Raw genomic sequence first — 17,500 nt, 5'->3', positions numbered from 1 at the left:
GTTGAGAAACATTCATTTGCAGTATACAGTGTTCCCTCGCTACTTCGCGGTTCAGCTACGCGGATTTTTTGGGGAGAAAAAAAACTCAAATATTACATTGAAACAACATATTTTACAGTTTGTTATAACATGACTTTCACTCTCTCTACCCGTTTTCTATATGGTGTACTGTATACAGGGGGGGGAAATTATTATTTTTTTTTTTTGAAAAAAAAAGATTAAACAAAAAATTTAAAAAAATGAATTGAATTCAAATTAAGCATTTTTGAAGGGGAATCTACTTCGCGGAAATTCACTTATCGCGGGTGGTCCCGGTGCCCATTAACCGCGATAACCGAGGGAACACTGTACTCCTAATTGATGCAAAGTTAGGCAAATTGAGAAAAAAGGTACTGTAATTCAGTATTTCCTTTTGCCTTCATGCATGATAAATTATACACTATGGTTTTTAAACTATTTTTTTAGCTTAAAGTTGATCTACAATAAAAACTAATTTTAGAGGTTCCACTGTATACAGTATTCTACTTTCTACTCGTTCTTAAAACATGCAACATTGTCTCATTTTGTCGTTGTCCATGTTGCTTCCATGTTAACAGCCGGGAGAAGGCAGCCTGCGTTAGAGTGGACATCAGCCCGGACTCACCAAAAGAGAGTTCTGCCACAGAGACGTTTTTGTGATCATTTATTGACACAAACAGCAACAACAGGGGCACCAACATACTGTCCAAGCAGTCAAGTGTTCTGTGCCAACCTATCTTCATCACAGCAGGTGAGCACCACCACTGCAGGCCATCAAATTGCTATATAATAAAGTGGTGTGACTTAGTGTAGATGACAAAATTCTGCCCAATGTGGTGACTTTATTGTATTTACCATTTGCACATCTGATGCCAAAGGAATGGGCCTCAAAGGTGGGTGGGTATCTTTGAATGCTTATTTTAATTTCAGCCACCATTCTAGTTTTTCTCTACTGTAAAAATGCTCCAGCACAGTGTTTGAAGGTAGTATTGAGAATACACCAGCGTCATTCAGGATATATTCATGCCAGCTATAAGCGTCTCAAAACTTTGTCACAAGGTACTTTGAAAGAATTTAAAATAATTGGACACAGAAAACTATATTGCAGGTCATACAATCATATTGCTTAGGAGAACATTGCTGCTCAAATGTCATCACTTTTTTTCCATCTGAAACATTTTCTTGTAGTATATGTAGGTTAAATATGAACGCAGGTATAATATCTACTGTAATTAATGTGTAATGTTGTGTAAAATACATCAGAGGCCATATGAAGTCTGTACTGTACAGTAAGCACTTTGCTCGCATAATTTTCTTATCCAAATGAATCTTGGTAATATGATTATTAATTTTTGCTTCTCCCTATTTTGTTTTAAGTTTTGACTGAAATTTCAATTACTACATTACTCAGGAATCATTTAAGGATTTCTGACTGCGGTCACAGAATGTTTGTCACTACCATTTAAGTTTTGATCAATGATTTTTATTATGAATATTTATACTTCAGATAGATAGTATCACTGCTCAATGGTAGTTGGCATTGACGTTATAATGTGTAAATAAAGGATGTAACAAAGTACAGTGAAACCTTAAAGGAAAATTATAGGAAATGTATTTCTGACTATTTATATTGCAAACTCCAATTTATTCCAGATAATTTCTACATCTATATTGAATAGGTAATCGAATAAAAAGTTCCTTTTAAACAAAATAAAAATGTATTCTCGCTGTTAAAATAGCCTCGTCTATATTGTAGAACATCACTTTTTTGTTTGTGTTAATTTGGTTGTTTGTCACTTACTGTAAAGCTGGCGCAACTAAAGAAATTACACTTTGTATATTTGAAAGCTAATATTTTCAATCTGACAACATGATTTCATTGGAAATGGTCCATTAGCTCAGTGGTAAACTCAAATAATGTAGGCTCACTGTCCTATTATATACTTGTGGATGTTGTTTTATTTTAATTTTTTTTTTTCAAGTGTTTCCAACTCTTGTTTTATGGCTCCCATTTTAATTTTAAAGAGATTTATAATCTGGAAGTGGTATGGATTGTCAATGTTACTTGGCATGTGGCAGCATACCATCGTGGTAATACAATTTAGTGAAGTAGGTCCGCAAATTATTGTTTCAGAATGACAGTTTTCTAACTATAAATCATATTGAGTTTGAAATTAAACCAGTAACTCCTAATTTATCTGCTTTTTGAGGAAAAAAAAAGATACCAACAAAGCACAATTTGTGCAGTTTTGTTCCAAATATATAAGTTTTATACCCTATTTTGTTTTTAAAGTAACACAAATTTGCATCAGAACTGCAACAAATATATATAAACCTTGCCATATCACTGAGCCAGTCAGATTTCAAGGTATATATATTTACTCATTAGATTTACTCTTCTTTCTGTAAAACTTTTAAGCGTTCCACTGTACTTTGTGGTAGTTCCCGCCATGTTTTATTGCCGACAACACACAGCAGACTCCCGCACATGAAACAACACCAGCCAAATGTTGTTGTAAAAGGTATATTATAATATATGTGACCCCAGTTAGTTGCATCTATTTTTATACTGTCTATATTATTTTATTGTGTGTTTGTGGTGGACAAAATTTTTTATTTTAATGATGCGAAACATTTTATGCAAAGCACAATTTCTACGGTAAATGTGACATTTATATTCTACAGAGCTGTTCTAATTTACGCTGAGTACAGTCTTGTTTTAGCAATAAATGTTCCATATATATGGATTCATGATACTAGCTATTAACCAGGTAAGGAATAATTGTTGCTCTATCTGTATGTAGCTGTCGTGACTATGTGCCTTGTCAGAGTTCTCTATGTGCAAGTGTCGGACTTCTAATTAAGTGTTCAGACCAGATAAACGTATATCCACACTATTATAGACAGTAAATGAATGCCATAAACAAAGTAACATCAATTTAGAGTGGACCAGTGCACTATTTATTTACTAGTGTATTGTTTGGCAATATCTGTGTTCAAATTTTAGCCTCTAGCTACATACTCCAGTGCTGGATTTAGATCATCTACCAGTTACAAACAGTTTTTTTGATTATTGGTATTTGTTTTCTGTTAAATATTGCACATTTGATTGCAATATAGATGGTACATCATGTCTGGAGTTAGGCGTTCCACAAAAACATGGTTAATAATGTTAGATCCCGCAACAAATGTCTGACTTCTGACTGGAAATGAACACAAACCAATCAAGTCATTAGATATTAAACAGTGTCTGTTGAATCTCAACTTATTATACAAAACCTACAAAAGACTCAAGCATACAGAATTGATTCAAGCAGATATGTATTCAAGGGAAGTAAACTATCTTCTTGTAAGCAAGAATGATGACTTACTGTATGTCAAGATGAAAAGCAATAAACCTAATAAGCATTAACTGACTTTTTTGCCATTCTTATATACTTTGGTCATCCTGATTCTTTTAGATTCATTCCGGTAATATGCTTCTACAAGAGGTAAGTTCATATTCTATAAATGCTCTGATTTGTTGATTGAGTATATCTTGACAATTACAGTGGGGGTGACTTAAAAAAAAAAAGACTAACTGGGAATACAGTTATCCCTCGCTTATCGCGGTTAATGGGGACCGAGACCACCCGCGTTAAGTGAATTTCCGCGAAGTAGGGATGCCCCTTCAAAAATGCTTAATTTTAATTTTTAAAAAAAAATTTACCCCCCTGTATACAGTACACCATATAGAATACGGGTAGAGAGTGAAATCCATGTTATAACAAAAAAAAACTGTAAAATATGTTGTCTCAATGTAATATTTGTATTTTTCCCCCCAAAAAACACGAAACTGAATCCGCGGTGGCTGAACCGCGAAGTAGCGAGGGATCACTGTACCTGCTTTATATCCCAGAAGTAACCCTTTTGAAAGGAAAAGACTAGACTTGGTAAAAATGGTGCCAAAAATATGAAATAGGTTGACTAGAAAAATATATGAACAGCTTTCTTTGAACTAGAATAATGGAGAAAATAATATTCAAACACAAAATGACAGCTCATGTGTTCCTCCCTTTGTCTGATAATATACACATGCTTCTCTCTGCTGGAGGTAGCTTAAGGACTACTCTGTCAGCACCTCTAAATTAGATTTTTCTTCTTCATTGGGGGAACAATCAGTTGGTCAATCAAAATAACGGGACCAAGAAATCCATATGGGGATAAATGGTATAAAATTATATTTTCAATATAGTACTTGCATACCAAAATACCCAAAAATATGAACTTGTTTTTCCCTTTTTTTCACGAAATGAAATGTAATATCTGAAAAAATTACTTGATAATTTGAATAATTTAGTTCAATATCATTGACAAATATTCTGATGAACTAGAACAGGGGTGGCGAACAAACTGCTCTCAAGCCGCACGTGGCTCATTGGCTCTTATTATATTGTGTATACTGTGGCTGTTTGCCTCATTTCATGTTTCTATTATTTTTATTATCCCTTAAAATCATTAAAAACAAACTATTTAAAAAATAATTTGTGAGATTGCATTGTTTAATGCTGCTTCTGACGTAAGACTCTTTGACCCTCACTGTTTAAAATGTTGCATCCTTGCGTCTAACTTGTTCGCCACCCCTCCACTAAAAAAAAATATATAATAAAAATATTTGAAATTGTTACCCACTCATTACATTTCTTTATTATGTTTTGTCTGGCCTACCCAAAGTGATTGTACACATTTACACAACCACCCATGAAACCATTGGGCAGGAATTACCCAGCTGAATTTCCACACTTTTGCAGATATGAACACCTGTCTACCAACTGTGTTGGCAAAGATGGAAAGGAAATGTCCAGTTGATAATTTTATAACCCACACAAGTCGCACTGCCATTTAAACCCCATATTTTGCCATTGTATTATGGGAAATTTGCACCCTAAAACATGCAGTACATTAGCCTGTTAAAATCCTTAAATAAGCAACACTGGACAATGTCGCTGGATCCAGAGGGGGGAAACAAGTAGAAGCTTGTAGTAGTCTAAAAGTAATTTAATAATATTGAGTCATGCATTGATTATCATCAACCACACAAGGCTTGTGTAAATTTTTTTTTACTTCCAAAGTTTCATCAGGAAGCAGCATAGTTGAGCATTATTCGATCATTTTGCTCAGATTTGAAAATCTAGACCAACAACAAAATGGCACATCCAAAAAAGAAAAAAAAACAATCATTACATTGCCTTAATTATAACATTTTTAATGTCAAACAGTATCAGCCATCTTATTTCTGATTTCCTCTATGTGCTGACAGATCTGACAGTTTTACAACAGTCCTCGTTTAATTCTTCCACACACAGCCTAACCGTACCACATCACACTTTCACCATCACTATTGAAAAAGCACAAAAAGTCATCCCTCAATTTAAGAACTGCATCTTTTTACCTTATTGTTATACTTGTTCTTCAATGTGCCTGGTGGTGCTTTGCTATACATTGAACAACTAAGTGTTTATCAGACTAATCTAATATGGCACTCCAAACAAACCTCATTTTAATGTCCAATCTTCAGTTAATAAGGGGTGGAGGGGATAACTAGCTGAGTAAGTGACCACTTAATATACTAGAAGTCATTTGTGACAAAGCCTGACGTAACTCAAAGAGGTTTGGGTCAGTTGGCAGCATTTTGTGGTCCTTCGGGAATTAGTGACATGAAAAAAGTGATAATAAATGACCACATGGAGGACAGCATGCCTGTCTGGGGGATGATGTGATTCGTATCCTCTGATCCTTCCTCGCCACTTTCCCCTTCTTCGTCGTCATCCGAGCTGTCTTCTGCCACTTGTTCCTACAAAAGGCAGATCACATGGAAATAGGATCAATACCAACATCAACATGTGTATTTAGATATAGACATGTGGGGCAAAATACTCAAAAAAACAGTGTAGAGAACTTTGCTTTGAAAGTAGCTGGGCAAGTTAAATAACTCTGCACACCTCAATTAATGTTGTTCTTTGGGTATCATTCCAGGGTGCACGACTTAATGAAAGGAGACTATATACATTTCAAAGATTAAAATACTGGCTAATGTGGTGTGTTGAAATGACTGACTTCAAAAGGCCCATCTGAACTGTTCTCAGTAAATACTGTTTATCAAGCAGAGACTTCTAAAGGCAAAGGTGAGTATGATGTGCCAGTTTATGTATTATTTCCCACAACATCCTAATTACTAACTTAAATTCTGCCAATTGAGTTTGGGGAGAAATTATTTTCATTTCTTTTTGTTATAAGAACAGAAAGAGATCGAAAGGTACCACTAGAATCATTTTAAATTGGTTTGGAATACGGGGAATTTGAAACATAACTTGAAGTTTTTCTTCTGCAATCACCAATATTGGCTTAAACAATATAATTGATCACATTTATAAATTTGATCCATGTGAATAATTTGGGATCAGGCATCCTGTTATGTATAATTTGACCTTTAAACCAGTTGACTTTTTTTTATAAAGATGGCAGCCTCCTATGTGTATAGCAAGGTCTGCTCCTTATTTACTGAGATTAAATGTGTTTTAAAATGATCTAATACTTTATCAAGATGCTGAATTGCCGCCAATGCTAAGTATCTAGCGACAAAATAGAAAATATTTAATGGTCCCTAATTATTTGGATAGACAAGTGATTATTCTGCCTTACAGGTCACAAGTTGAAATCACTGAAGTAGTTGTAATGGTCTGCCTGGTTATTGTAAGTCGTTTACAACAGTATGAATTGATGTAGACATTCATATACACACCATTCCATGGAGGTCATTGTTCTGCAATTCTGCCTCCACCTCTTCTGGGTTTTCCACAGGAAGCTGTAGTTCGTTTTCTAAGTTAAAAGGAAACCAGCCAGCTTGATGACTGTAAAATAAATTGACATTACACATGTGAAATATAAAAATGCTTGACAATAAAAATCCAACATACAGCCTTATGAAAAAAGTCAACTTGTTTGAACTTTTCCATAAGAACAAAGCAGTTCCTCAATTTATGAATTCGATTTCTACAGCAATTGTGAACTCTAAAGTTATACACAAGTTGGAATGTAACATAGTCTCTAAAAGATTAAAGTACTCAGACCGCAATAAACATTTGTATGAAAATGACCACTACGTACAATCTTTGCTAAATAGAGCATAGATTTTTTTTCCCGTTCAAAAACAGCTGTCAGACCTAAAACAATGCTTTAAATAGTTAGCCAGTGTTAACATATTCTATCATAACTTCTGTTATTTCTGTCAGGTCAACTTCTCAGCAGTTTACTTTTTTTTACTGTGTTTTTACTATAGGCACACAATGAGCCATAACCATTGTAAAAACACTGTTTAAACACAAATGTATCCAGTGATTAATAAACATCGCAATTATGCAATTATCTTATAAATTTAAATGTCAACAGTTTTACATTTTTATAAAACAGGTTAAAGTAAGTGTTTTTTTGTTTTTCATTTATTAAAACAGCTTTCCTAATGATTAGTGAAGACCTAAAATAATTAAAACTAATAGCGCAGTGTACAATATACTGTATAATATATATAATGTACTATATACCCTCTTGAGGTGTCATTAAAAATATCTTATGTATTTTTTTAGTATTTCTGAGCACATCTTATAATATAAAGTGATCCAAAAGGAAGGCTGCCCGGCGGCTTGAGTAGTTACACGTCTGCCTCACAGCTCTGGGGACCTGGGATCAAATCCAGGTTGGTCCCACCTGTGTGGAGTTTCCATGTTCTCCCCAGGCCTGCGTGGATTTTCTCCGGGAACTCCGGTTTCCTCCCACATTCCAAAACTCTAAATTGCCCTAGGTACGAGTGTGAGAGTGAATGATTGACATTCTCCTCGTCCCCTGCAATCGGATGGCCACCAGTACAGAGTGACCCCACTCCACCTCTGGCCTGAAGTCAACTAGGATAGGTTCCAGCACCCCCTGTGTCCCTAGTAAGGATAAAGCGGCTCAGTAAATGAATGATCCAAAAGGAGTTTGCCAGAATACACCAGTCTCTGATATAATGGAATAAGCCACATGCGACATAAGCTGCCATAATGACCAAAATGACATAGTTTGAATAGCTGTGCTTTTGTAAATGAGGAGCACTTACAGGTAAAGCACCAGCATGGCAGTCATCACCATAAGAAAGCGACTGAAGGATGAGTAGAAGTACACGATGCTAAGTAAGACGGCAGCCCGAGAAAATGTGTACACCCAGTCCAGCCAATCCCGGTTGAGGTCGTCTTCATTCAGGATCTCTCCTCCTTGAGCGTTCATTTCCACTTCGGGGTTTCCACGGCGATCCACCCGAGGATGGGGGCTCAGAGGGTCTCTTTGGGATAGTGGGTGAGTTCTGGGCAGGTTGTGCGTGAGGTTTTGGGAGGAGGCTGCCAGTATATTACTGGTGAGGTAGAGAGGAAAACGAGTCAAGCTTTTGAACCGTTTACAATTGCACACAAGTAGTAAAGTGTAGAGACTTACTATTGCATGTAGTATTGTCTAGCATACAGCTGTTGCCACCACACAAGAGTCATAGGGTTGTAATAGGGGTTCATATTTGTGGAAGGGGTCGTGATTGCAGAGAAATGACTCCAGCTAGAAAAAGGATCACCCCAAAAAATTGTGCATGCGTTGACAAAGGATAAAATTGATCATTTGTTTATTTGTCAGAACAAAATTTAACAATTGTATTGAATCACCTTTGCATAAATTGTTGATGCATTTGGTCATAAGAGAAGGGTACTCTTTGTCTAAGCCCGTCACTGGTCTCCACATTTTGGCTGTTTTGGCCAGTGAAGGAATGACTAGCAGTTTGAGTGACCTATTAATGAGAAAATCAATTTATGATTCAATAGGTGTTCATATTTGTATGTTGAAGTCCTCTTGGGGGTTAGCTTGTGACATGAAGGTGGATGATGAAACCAAGTGGGACTGTTGATGAAATAGTGGAAAAGAGGAGTGACTATAGCGTAGTCGTTAAACTCACCATGGGTTCAGCTGTGCTCTCTTGAGGCTTGCGGGTACTGCTTGGAGAACTGGGTGGCGTCGGGGAAGGGCAGACCAGGTGGAGCATATGATACTCATCTTGCTGTAAAAGCCATTATAGCTTGTTAGGTCTCTTTTCCATACATGTCAACCTCGGCCAAATTGTGCACCTTATTAATGATTACAATTCCCCGTATTAAGCGATAATAAACCACAAACACAACACAGCACATATTTACTCACAAAAGGTGCACTTAAAAGTTTAAATACGCACTAAATTCAAGATTCTGCAGATGTTGCTGGCTGTTAGACTGTACATTGCGTATTTTTTTCCTGTACAAAAGTGGTTATATGGCATACACAAATTGAAATGATCAAAAAATGTATAAGTTGACAGGTATGCTTTTATAACATGTAAATGCTCAATCTACTTCTGACAAAATGTGTACATAAACACAATACACACAACAAAATTAATGTCACACCCTTTTGAGGTGTCATTGGAAGTGAGAGTATGTATGCATGTTTACTTTTAAATGTTAAATATTATTAGAAAAGAAGAGTTCTTCTTTTATAACCAGTGCGTCTGTAAAATAAAATAGTTGTATCCAAGTAGGGAAGTGAACAGTTACCTTTCTGAGCACATCTTTTAATGTGAAGTGATCCAAAAGGAGCTTGCCGGAGTACACAAGTCTCTGATCTTTAGAGTTCTATAACAAATTTGTATGACATCAGAGGAGAAAACTAATTTGAGTTTCTGTTAGTAGAATTTGCATTTTAAACATAAATTAGTAAAGTCTGTCTTAAACAGAACAATTGACGTAAAGAGAACCTGTTTCATATTCAACTTAGCTGCATCATGGTTTAAATCCTTGAATTCTCATTCTTTACTATGATTCAGGGTCATAAAGGGTTCATGTCAAACATTATCAATATATTAAAAATAGGATGTATACAGTGTTCCCTCGCTTATCGCGGTTAATGGGGACCGGGACCACCCGCGATAAGTGAATTTCCGCGAAGTAGGGATTCCCCTTCAAAAATGCTTAATTTGAATTTAATTCCAAAAATATATATATATATATATTTTTTTTTTAATTTTTAAAAAAATATTTACACCCCTGTATACAGTACACCATATAGAATACGGGTAGAGAGAGTGAAATTCATGTTATAACAAAAAAAACTGTAAAATATGTTGTTTCAATGTAATACTTTTACCCCCCTGTATACAGTATACCATATAGAATACGGGTAGAGAGAGTGAAATTCATGTTATAGCAAAAAAACTGTAAAATATGTTGCTTCAATGTAATATTTGTATTTTTTTCCCCCAAAAAAATCTGCGAAGCTCTGAATCTGCGATAGCTGAACCGCGAAGTAGCGGAGGAACACTGTATAGTAATTCTGGTATCTAATTTTGAATAAAAACAGTTTGTGAAAGTTCAGCTACTCGACTGGCAATGTAATCTCTTTACTTGAGACAGGGATTTAAACTGCACAAAGTAGTACCCCAAACAGGTCTTGAAATCTTTTTGAAGATTTAGGTTACCTCATCTCTTTATTTTTATCCTCACTAGGGTCGTGGGGAGTCCTGGAGCCTATACCAGCTAACTTCAGGCCAAAGGTGGGAGACACCCTGAATTGGTGGCCAGCCAATCGCAGAGCACGAGGAGACGACAACCATTCACGCTCAAACTTAGACCTAAGGGGCAATTTCGAGTGTCCAATCAGCCTACCATGCATGTTTTGGGAATTTTGGAGGAAACTGGAGTACCTGGAGAAAACCAAGGCAGGCCCGGGTAGAACATGCAAACTCCACACAGGTAGTTAGACCTGGATTTGAACCCAGGTCCCCCACTGTGAGGCCTCCGTGCTAACAACTCGGCCGTCGGGCCGCCCTTGAAGAATTACGTTTATTATATATAAATATATATTTTATTCAATAAGAATTGACGTAGGGCGGCCCGGATGGAGCGAGTCGGCCTCACAGCTTTGTGGTCCTGGGTTCAAATCCAGGTCATGTCCACCTGTGTGGAGTTTGCATCTTCTACCCGGGCCTGCGTGGGTTTCCTCCGGGTACTTCAGATTTCTCCCACATTCCAAAAGCATGCGTGGTAAGCTGATTGGACACTCTAAATTGACCCCTAGGTATGAGTGTAATGGTTGTCTGTCTCCTTGTGCCCTGTGATTGGCTAGTCACCAGGATGTCCCCCACCTCTGGCCCAAAGTCACCTGGGATAGGCTCCAGCACCCCCACGACCCGAGTGAGGATAAAGCAGTTATGAAAATGAGATGAGAAGAATTGGCGTGTGAATCAAGTGTTGTTCAATGCTCACCGGTTTGCTTGGGTAAACATCTGACAAATGGGCTTTGAGTTTCTCCACAGTCCAATTCTGGCAACAGTTAATTGTCTGGTCATCATACTTCTGGTTAGGCGCCCTAATGACAAGTGTAATCGGACCGTCCATAACACTTGGAGACATCATTTTCAATCATTTGAGAGTCAAACCCAGTCCGACTAAGATGCGAAGCTGCTATGGTGTTTTCGAGAGAACACCAGAGGAACGCAAATGTTACGTGAAGTTCATCTGTAGGGAGGAAAAATATGACAATATTTTACAAAGGAGCACCTTTACACACGAGTCGTTTTTGTATGGTGTGGCAGTCTGACAAAACAGAATAGTCTCTCGATGACATTACTGTAAAATACACCCAAAAACGTACTGAAACTGTTGCAAGCATTATAATTACTCGACAATTTCATTAGTTGAGAAAGATCATGATAATTGTTAATGTAAATCGAAATGAGCAGAGCTAACATTAGCGTGACTGGATTTTTAACCCGGCTTAATGAATTCTCTTACGTGAAAACAAAGACAAAAACATTAGCAGACACATCAGAATAGCCAAATAAAAGCATCATGGGGTTGCTGCCTTCGTAAAAAATGTAAACAAATTGTGTTTACCTTGCGTGTTTACGCCTATCTGGCCAAGCCCAGCTGTATTCTTACTCGACCGGTTTTGCAACGTGTTGAAGCCACGGAGCGCCCCCCAAAGTACAAATGATGCACTTCACTAAAAAGCAAAACAGTTATTCAAACTAGTATATGTATTTAGGCACCGTTATTTTTTTTCAACAGACCATTTTAGTGACTTTCATATCTCATATTGATTCTTCATCATGTGTTTATGCAGATGCAGTTGTGGGCAATGTGGCACATTTCTGTAAAATATTCAATGTAACCAATTCATCTCATTTTCTAAACCGCTTTATCGTCACTAGGGTCGCGGAGTGTGCTGCAGCTTATCCCAGCTGACTTTGGGCCAGAGGTGGGGGACAACCTGAATTGGTGGCCAACCAATCACAGGGCACAAGGACACAAACAACCATTCACACTCGCTCATACCTAGGGGCAATTTGGAGTTTCCAATCAGCCTACCATACAAGTCTTTGGAATTTGGGAGGAAACCAGAGTACCTGGAGAAAACCCACCCAGAACATGCAAACACCACACAAGGTGGACCAACCTGAATTTGAACCCATATCCCCCACTGTGAGCCAACGTGCTAACCACTCAGTCGCCATACCGCCTCATACAAACATGTTTCATTGAATTTAATTTTTTTCGGAGTACCTGGAGAAAACCCACGTAGGCCCGGGGAGAACATGCAAAACTCCACACAGGTGGACCGACTTAGATTTGAAGCCGGGTCATACAAACATGTTTAATCGAATTTAATTTTCTAACTATTCAATTCTGTAATTCTTTGTCATACCACTCGAGAAGTCCATCTACCACTAACGTTAGCTATACCACACCTTGAGTCTCACTAGTCTGACTGTGATTGGTCACCATCAACTTTAGTCTGTCACCTCCTGCCCTCAGTAACACTGCATTCCGTGACCCTACGATAGTTATAGAAAGTGTCTCCGAGTTGTTTGAGTTGAGTTGCTCAAATACAGAATGTGTATATCGTGCTGCAAAAAGCAGGCTTTGCTGATTAGGATAATGGATGTTTCAATTCATAAAAGTAGTCTTTTTTATTTATTTATTTTAATGTTTTTGCACATAAGCAGAAAAACCTACTTTTTAACATCAACATTATCTGCCAGCTGTGAAATCTTTTAGAGACATTTGTTGTGATTCAATACTAATTATATAAATGCTTTTTTATGCTAATTACATAATTATATTGACTTTCAACAACACGGTACAGCGTACTATGATGAAAGGGATTGACGAATCATTATCAAACACTAGGAGGCAGTATGTATTCATTGTCACAACTAAAAGTGCAGCATGACTAAATAAATGATTGAATGAACAAAATGAAAACAAAAGAAAGTAAACTTTGACGTGCTTGAAATTGGATAAGAGGAAATAAAAACGTATAGTTGTTTGCCCTTTCCTTAATTTCCATAATCATAATAATCATACATTATCTTATTCCTGTCATGCAAAAAATAATATTGCAATATTTTTGTAAATACAGAGATATTAATAATAACAATGTGTTGATGATAAATTGTTACAATATTTATCCATTTTCTGAACCGCTTTATTGTCATAAGGGTCGCGGGGGGTGCTGGAGCCTATCTCAGCTGACTCCAGACCTGAAGTGGGGGAGAACCCTGAATCGGTAGCTGTGAGGCCGACACGCTAACCACTCAGCTGCCGGGTCTCCAGATTGTTACAATAAGTATACTATATATTTTATGAATAATTGTTGGCATTGTAATTGTGTACATATAGTATGTATTCAATAGAAAGTACATGACAATATACTTGTGTCTATATTCCAGATTTTATTAGCTTTCATCTGAAAATTTCACAAATTTCTGTGCTTCTGGGGTAACATAATACAAACAACCGACCTAAATCATGAAAAATTGCTTCCTTTTGAATTCTGAGTATAAAATAATGATATTTTCCCATACCTGCCGTTTACATTACTGTATGTCGTAATTATATCACAATTTAGGACTTAATTGCAACAAGCTAATGTACGTTTGGTACTGTGATGTGTTTTCTCATGCCAATCTTACATTTTAAAAAAGTTTTAAAAATGAATGAATGAAGAAATGGCTCAACCTTCTATAAAATTAAGGCCCACTGATTGCAAAACAGGAAGGAAACAAGCACAAATCAGACAAGGTCAATTGCACCCTACTGGACTAGAGAAATCCCTCCCTTCATGCTTAAAATGGAAGTGATAATAATAGGGATGGAGACATGTGGCTAGCATTTCCTTTAATGTAATACTATTTGTGTCCTTTATTCTTAGTTTCCATGAAAGGCATTACAACCCTGGTCCACCGCTCTTTAAAGAAGCTATTACGAATGAATGTGACACGTGTGGAAGTACAGCCATAATGTGCTATTTCTGGTTACTTCTCAATGGCCCCTTGCCCACCATGAATTGGGTTCTCAGCAGTCTGTAACATGCACAACTGAGTCTCCTAGCTTACATTGTGAACGTGACTGTATGTTCTAAAATAGATGTTTCCATTTCCTAAATGAAGAACTAATGATTAAAAATACTGAAGGGGTATGCAAGTAGGGGCTCAGTTTGTAAAACACTACTTCATACATGTAATGAACAGGGAAAAGCAGTGCTGTATATAAAGTTTAATTGCGGAAAAACACAAGCAAAGCTACCTGCCCTTGAGCGGGAATGTAACCCCTTTGTTAAATCACAAATTAATTGTTTTACCAATCAGATTTTTGGGGAAAATTTCATTGGACAACAATTCAAGGGATGACTACCAACAGAACTTCTAAATCATGTGCGAGCAATTAATCCACAAAGGGCCACAGTGGGTGCAGTGGGTGGGGGTGCAGAAATAGGAAAGGCATTTTAGACATAAATAGATAGGTAATAAGTTAATAAATAAATACATGAATAAATATATAAATAATAACTGTTGCTGGAAAAAAATACAACATACATATATATATATATATATATATATATATATATATATATATATATATATATATATATATATATATATATATATATATATATATATATATATATATATATATATATATATATATATATATATATATATATATATATATATATATATATATATATATATATATATATATATATATATATATATATATATATATATATATATATATATATATATACACGTATACACATATACACGTATACACATACACGTATACACATGTACACATACACACATATACACATACACACATACACACATACACACATACACACATACACACACACACACACACACATACACACATACACACATACACATATACACATACATATATAGAAGCACGTATATACAAGCACGTATATACATACACATACGCATGCATAAGAATTCGGTAGGTCCTAACCCACAGCCATTTTTTGGTTAAAGAGCCTGACAGCTGATGGGAGGAAGGATCTTGTACAAGTACAATGAGATTTAAACCTGTTCTGTTCACATGCCTGGACACAGAATGTAAATCTGACCTTTGAAAGGCTGTAAAGGTCATAATGTGCCACGGGCGGGATAGACACACTTTCGTTTTGGTTGTTCATATTCTGTGTTTTCGGAAAATCTAACTGGAGAGAAGAGGGTTTGTGAGAACGAAGAAAAATTGACATAAAAATTAAATAGGAACTAAAGAAATTGTGATGAAAAAACCTGATTAAATGTATGCTACCTAGATGGAAGGATTATAAATGCCTAACCATTATCATTACAGAGCGTTCTAGTAAAATATGTGATATAGAGACATTCCCACTATTGCTGCTTATTAGATAAAAATCAGTTTACGTTTTGTTTGTTAGGTGCAATATTAGAAAATTCACAGGTAGTGTTAAGACCAGACAAATCATCAAACATAGGAGGAAGCGGTCAGACAGTGTTACACTCGTTTCTAACCAGCACATAATGCTCACAATTTCCCCCTCTTCAACCCTTTCATAAGGTCTGAGTGCAAGAGTCGTTTCCTTGTCTGAGTGATGTGTTCATCTTCATTCCCTTTCTCTTCTTGCCATCAGGGGCAGCCCACTTCCTGTTGCTCGGTTACGATAATTATGACATTAGTATTCACCATTGAGCTACAGCCGGAAGCAGAGGCTCTCTGCGAGACAATAACGGCCGATGCAGGTCATTGTAATTACATAGATAGCAGAAATCCTCAATAGGTTTTCCAACTCTTTTCACCATTTCCCTCATTTTAGCTAAATTGTGTATTACAATAGGAAATATTGGTGCATTGTGTTTAAGTTAAACCTTATAAAATGTTTTTCCTTTGCACATTTCTTAAAAAAAGGTTAGTGGGGGGCTTTGAATGTATAGTAAAAAATTGAGCATTGTTTTCTGGTCATACTTTTCTTATGGGACAAAATGTATGCAATTTACGTATATACAAAAGGAAATATAAGGCCACTGCAACAAAGCTTGCAGAAGAAGCTCACAAGGACATGATGCGTCAAACTCAGTTACCATGGTAATGAATTTCATGGTAAAGAGGAGTTCCCTGTGTGTGTGGGCTGGAAATATAGTACACAGCATGTCGTTCAATTAGTTTTCTTACATGTAGGAAATTATGAATCGACTGTACTTATTAAAATTAGTGCATCGTTATGAGTAGATTTCTGTCAAAATGTCCAACTTAATGGTCCATTTAGAATATCAAAGGTGCTACTAGTGTGATGCACTTGTACTTAGTTTCAACATTTGTTTCTGCTGACCTGACTGAGGCAAAATATACATTAGTATGTTTAGTGTCGCTTGATTGTAAACAAGCAAGGAGTCATTTAGGTTTGTCTTAATTGCTTGCCCATCTCTTATATATACAGTATGTTGGAGCGCTATGATTCAAATTCATTCTTTCAATTTATGTTATCAATATACAGACCCTGTCAAAAAATAATAATTAAAAAAAACAAAAATTGAGCCACCTACCCTTCTTATTATGTATCTGTCTTTCTAATGCTTTATGCATATTGATATCCCCTAAAGCACAGGTGTCAAACTGATTCCAGAAAGGGCCAAGTGGGTGCAGGTTTTCATTCCAGCCCACCAAGACGGCACCTGTTCACCAATCTGTTCTCTTATAAGTGTAATCAGTAGATTGCAGGCAGGTGCTGTCTCTTCCAGCAGACCTAGTCATTGGCATGACTCTCTGCCCTATTTCAGTAGGGCGAAAAACCTGCACCCACTTGGCCCTTAGTGGTGTTGGTTTGACACCTGTGATCTAAAGGGTTGCATATTAAATTTTGGCATCCATTGGTAACACGACATATGAAAGTATTAACATTTCACACACTTTTTTCCTATAGGATTTTGATTGATTGATTCATCCAACGTAATTCCTAAATAATAATCAGAAATCTCAAATGTAGCTAGAGCAGGGGTATCCAAGTCCGGTCCTCGAGAGCCCCGACCCAGTTTGTTTTCCGTATCTCCCTCCACAAACACAACTCC

The 17,500-nt window shown here is 36.6% G+C and overlaps 3 protein-coding genes across 5 annotated transcripts in view; 1 reads left to right on the top strand and 2 right to left on the bottom strand.

Moving 5' to 3' along the window:
• The window catches only part of LOC144214875 (sodium bicarbonate cotransporter 3-like), a 34,012-nt gene extending 32,875 nt beyond the window's left edge, over nucleotides 1–1,137 (top strand). For all 3 annotated transcript variants that reach the window (XM_077743593.1, XM_077743591.1, XM_077743590.1), the window contains one exon: nucleotides 597–1,137. In XM_077743593.1, the coding sequence (XP_077599719.1) occupies nucleotides 597–678 (82 nt within the window). In that variant the 3' untranslated portion in view covers nucleotides 679–1,137. The remainder of the gene's footprint in view (nucleotides 1–596) is intronic.
• The window catches only part of samd12 (sterile alpha motif domain containing 12), a 303,220-nt gene that overhangs the window by 228,275 nt on the left and 57,445 nt on the right, over nucleotides 1–17,500 (bottom strand). The window lies entirely within an intron of this gene.
• herpud2 (HERPUD family member 2) lies at nucleotides 5,035–12,080 on the bottom strand. The gene is made up of 9 exons (XM_077743596.1): nucleotides 11,994–12,080; nucleotides 11,364–11,615; nucleotides 9,657–9,734; nucleotides 9,026–9,127; nucleotides 8,739–8,860; nucleotides 8,521–8,634; nucleotides 8,150–8,440; nucleotides 6,800–6,908; nucleotides 5,035–5,851 (listed from the first exon to the last, which is right to left on the bottom strand). The coding sequence occupies exons 2-9, from the start codon at nucleotides 11,511–11,513 to the stop codon at nucleotides 5,675–5,677; spliced, it is 1,143 nt and encodes a 380-aa protein (XP_077599722.1). The 5' UTR covers nucleotides 11,514–11,615; nucleotides 11,994–12,080; the 3' UTR covers nucleotides 5,035–5,674.

Source organism: Stigmatopora nigra, chromosome 21 (assembly GCF_051989575.1).
Source record: "Stigmatopora nigra isolate UIUO_SnigA chromosome 21, RoL_Snig_1.1, whole genome shotgun sequence".
Classification (NCBI taxonomy): domain Eukaryota; kingdom Metazoa; phylum Chordata; class Actinopteri; order Syngnathiformes; family Syngnathidae; genus Stigmatopora; species Stigmatopora nigra.
This window is presented reverse-complemented; position numbering and strand designations above follow the sequence as displayed.

What these genes read in the sequence shown, in the direction of transcription:
- herpud2 (XM_077743596.1), bottom strand. Translation starts at nt 11,513, where the DNA reads ATGATGTCTCCAAGTGTTATGGACGGTCCGATTACACTTGTCATTAGG. An exon ending in CATCAACAATTTATGCAAAG is followed by an intron (nt 8,635 to 8,738) that starts GTGATTCAATAC and finishes TCCTTTTTCTAG; the next exon opens with CTGGAGTCATTTCTCTGCAA. An exon ending in GCCATGCTGGTGCTTTACCT is followed by an intron (nt 6,909 to 8,149) that starts GTAAGTGCTCCT and finishes TTTATTTTACAG; the next exon opens with TCATCAAGCTGGCTGGTTTC.